At 33.4% G+C, this 3,173-nt stretch overlaps 1 protein-coding gene across 1 annotated transcript in view; it reads right to left on the bottom strand.

Moving 5' to 3' along the window:
- Positions 1–2,598, bottom strand: part of LOC107714906 (thymidylate synthase-like) — a gene marked incomplete at its 5' end in the record, with an annotated part of 6,271 nt that extends 3,673 nt beyond the window's left edge. The window contains 4 exons of the mRNA XM_016520902.1: positions 1–46; positions 759–915; positions 2,246–2,420; positions 2,512–2,598. The exon at positions 1–46 is cut by the window's left edge and continues 90 nt beyond it. Coding sequence (XP_016376388.1) covers positions 1–46; positions 759–915; positions 2,246–2,420; positions 2,512–2,598 — 465 coding nt within the window. The remainder of the gene's footprint in view (positions 47–758; positions 916–2,245; positions 2,421–2,511) is intronic.
- Between the last annotated feature and the right edge of the window lie 575 nt (positions 2,599–3,173).

Raw genomic sequence — 3,173 nt, 5'->3', positions numbered from 1 at the left:
ATCTGTGATCATTTCATTTACAATAACTGCTTTGGGTGCGAGTGATCTAATGTTTAGGAAAAAAAACTTAAAAAAAATTTTTTTTTTTACAAAAAAAAAACCGAAAAAAAAAAAAAAAAAAAGCTTGGCGACTAACTGAAATAAGTTTAAGTACTAAAATTGCTAAAACTGATTGTTATTGTTTTTTATTGTTAACTGAAAAACTATTAAAAATGTTTTTGGTAAGTGATATAAAACTGGGAAAAAAAATTAGCAAATGTTGCCTTGGCAACTAAATAGAATAAGTTTAAATACTAAAATGATTAAACCTTAAATTGAAATAAAAATAAATCTAAATAGAAATATTTAATATTTAAACTAATCAAATGACAAAAGCACAAACTTTTAAACTTCAAAATTACTGAAACTTAAATTAAATTGAAAAATAAAATAAAATAAAGCCAATCCAAAATATTAATAAATATGATCATTATATGTGACCCTGGAGCACTAAAAAAATACACTTTTTAAAAATATATATTTTGACACTTTTTAATTTTTAAATATGCTTTTAAAAATTGTTTTCAGTATTTGAAATACAGCTGAAATAAAATATTACATGAAAAAGATTTTCAAATAGTTGTATCTCAGCCAAATATTGTCTCGATCCTAACAAAACATACATCAATTGAAAGCGTATTTATTCAGCTTTCAGATGATGTATTAATCTCAATTTTGAGAAATTGACCCTTATGACTGGTTTTGTGCTCCAGGGTCACAAATATAAATAACAGTAAAGTAACACTGCTGGAGGGTTATAAATGTGACTGAGACCTTTGGGGTTCCACGCGCACATGATGATCCTCCGGTCTTCTGGGTTTGACGTGATGGTGTCAATCACTTTCTGTAACTGGTCAACACCTTGCCCAGAGTAATCTTCATGGAGAGATGAAATCATAGCCAAGCTCAGACACAAAGTCTTACCATACACACATTAAAAGAGAAGTGTTTGAAACAGCCTTCAAATTTAACAAATATCCCAAGGAGTTTCTCAGTTAACGAGATCTTAACACTAGAACCGCCACGGGGTAAAATTTACCCATGGCTGCTTTTCAAAAGTACGTAACAGATTTTCAATTAAATATCCAAGTCTCTCAGTCATTGACTAAAATGGTGTTATTTACAATCAATCTCCTGTTGTTAAAAAATGTTTAGATAAAACACTTTAACCACCAGGGGTCTTTGTATACCTAGCTACGGTTTTGATATGGCTAAAAAACTAATTATGTCACTGTATCATCTTCACAAAGTAATGTCTAGAGTCATGAAATCATTCTTTTAGTCATCAGCTATGTTTTTTGTCCTGCTGTTTTATGTTCAATAGACAATAAATGAGCAGTAATAATTCACTGCTCTGCATAGGATGATGCAATGCCAATTTCAAGCGCACAGTCTCGCCTAATTAATTATTAATTTGTTTAGTTATATCATTTATAATTTGAATAAGAGAACAACACCGATAAGCTTGGGGTAATCATAAAAAACCGTTTTATTCATTACAATTGTTTTTTTTTTCAGGAAACGGGCAGACTAGTATAAATAGCAACACAGTTGCGAACAACAAATTAACAAAAATTAATAATTAATCGAAAGTTTGAACATTTATGAGTAGGCTAAAATAAACTTTGGATTAATTATTAATTTTTGCTGTGCAATTTTTATCTATTATTGTCCGCTACTGTGTTGCTTTTTATTCGTCTGCCCATTTCCTGAAAAAAAAATAATAATAAAAAAATAAATTCAGACATGGGTCTTACTTAATATGTGATTAATGGCATTTTATTATAATATTACACCACCAAAACATGCATTTATTTCCTTCTAATTCCCGTTGTCATTGCAAGCTGGTTTAGCCTATATTCACCGTTAAGAAAAGTGATTAGTGTAACCTGCTTAAAATAGCCTTGAACATAAAACAGCTGGACAAAAACATAGTTGATGACTAAAAATAAACATTTCATGACTCTAGACATTACTTTGTGAAGACAGTGGCGTGATACAGCGACATAATAAGTTTTTTAAACCTATCAAAACAGTAGTCATGTGCATGGGTTAATTTTATGTATACAACGACCACTAGCGGTTCTAGTTAAAGACTCCATGTATAATATCAGAGTCAGTCTCCTATGTATCCTACAGTAAAGCACATCACTGCTATGATATGTCATGTCAACTGGCTGTTTATACAGTAAAGAAGCGCAGTTACCAGTGTGCATGTCTTTGTATTCAGCTCCAAAGTGCCTCCACTGAAAGCCATACACGGGACCCAGATCTCCTTCCTCCCGATCGCTAAAGCCGTTCTTATCCAGAAACTCCCTGGAGCCGTTAGCATCCCAGATTCTCACACCCTTCTCTGACAGCTCTTTGGCATTGGTTGAACCCTGAACTCAATAACAAATGCAACTAATGCAATACAAAATGCAAAATGAATATATACAGAAGTAAAACAAATAGTACGGGATATTTTCCTACCTTGATAAACCACAGCAGCTCCTCCAAAATGCCTTTCCAGAAAACCCTTTTGGTCGTCAGCAAAGGAAACTGATCTGTGAAAGCATTTGTAATTATAGTTTAGTGCCACTTCAACATTCAGAGGTAGTTGATTTTTAACTTCACACTGTTGCTTCCGGGGAAAATACGAGTCCTCTTTCCAAAACACTGCTTTCTCCAGTGGTCTGGTTTGAATCAGGAGAGAAATCTGCACTGATTTACAAGCCAAAACAGCTCTAAACAAATATGTGGGTGGATTTTAATGTGAGAGGACAACAGTGGATGGACTGTTTCACTGGAGAAAGCGTTATTATGAATTATGGACTCATATTTTAGCCGGATTTGTTTCAGCTTTTGTCTTCTCAAGATGTTAACTGATGGACTGGAGTGGTGTGGATTACTGTGATGTTTTTATCAGCTGTTTGGACTCTCGTTCTGACGGCACCCATTCACCGCAATGCAAAATTTATCCAAATCTGATGAAGAACAAACTCATCTACATCTCGGATGGCCTGAGGGTGAGCACATTTTCAGCAATTTTCATTTTTAGGTGTACTATACCTTTAAAACAGACTTAAAGGGATAGCTCACCCAAAAATGAAAATTCCGTCATCATTTACTCACCCTCATGTCGTTCCAAACCT

This window comes from Sinocyclocheilus rhinocerous, unplaced genomic scaffold (assembly GCF_001515625.1).
Source record: "Sinocyclocheilus rhinocerous isolate Xijiao unplaced genomic scaffold, SAMN03320098_v1.1 scaffold9453, whole genome shotgun sequence".
Lineage (NCBI taxonomy): Eukaryota > Metazoa > Chordata > Actinopteri > Cypriniformes > Cyprinidae > Sinocyclocheilus > Sinocyclocheilus rhinocerous.
The sequence above is the reverse complement of the archived record's forward strand: the minus strand, read 5'-3'. Positions and strand labels throughout refer to the sequence as shown.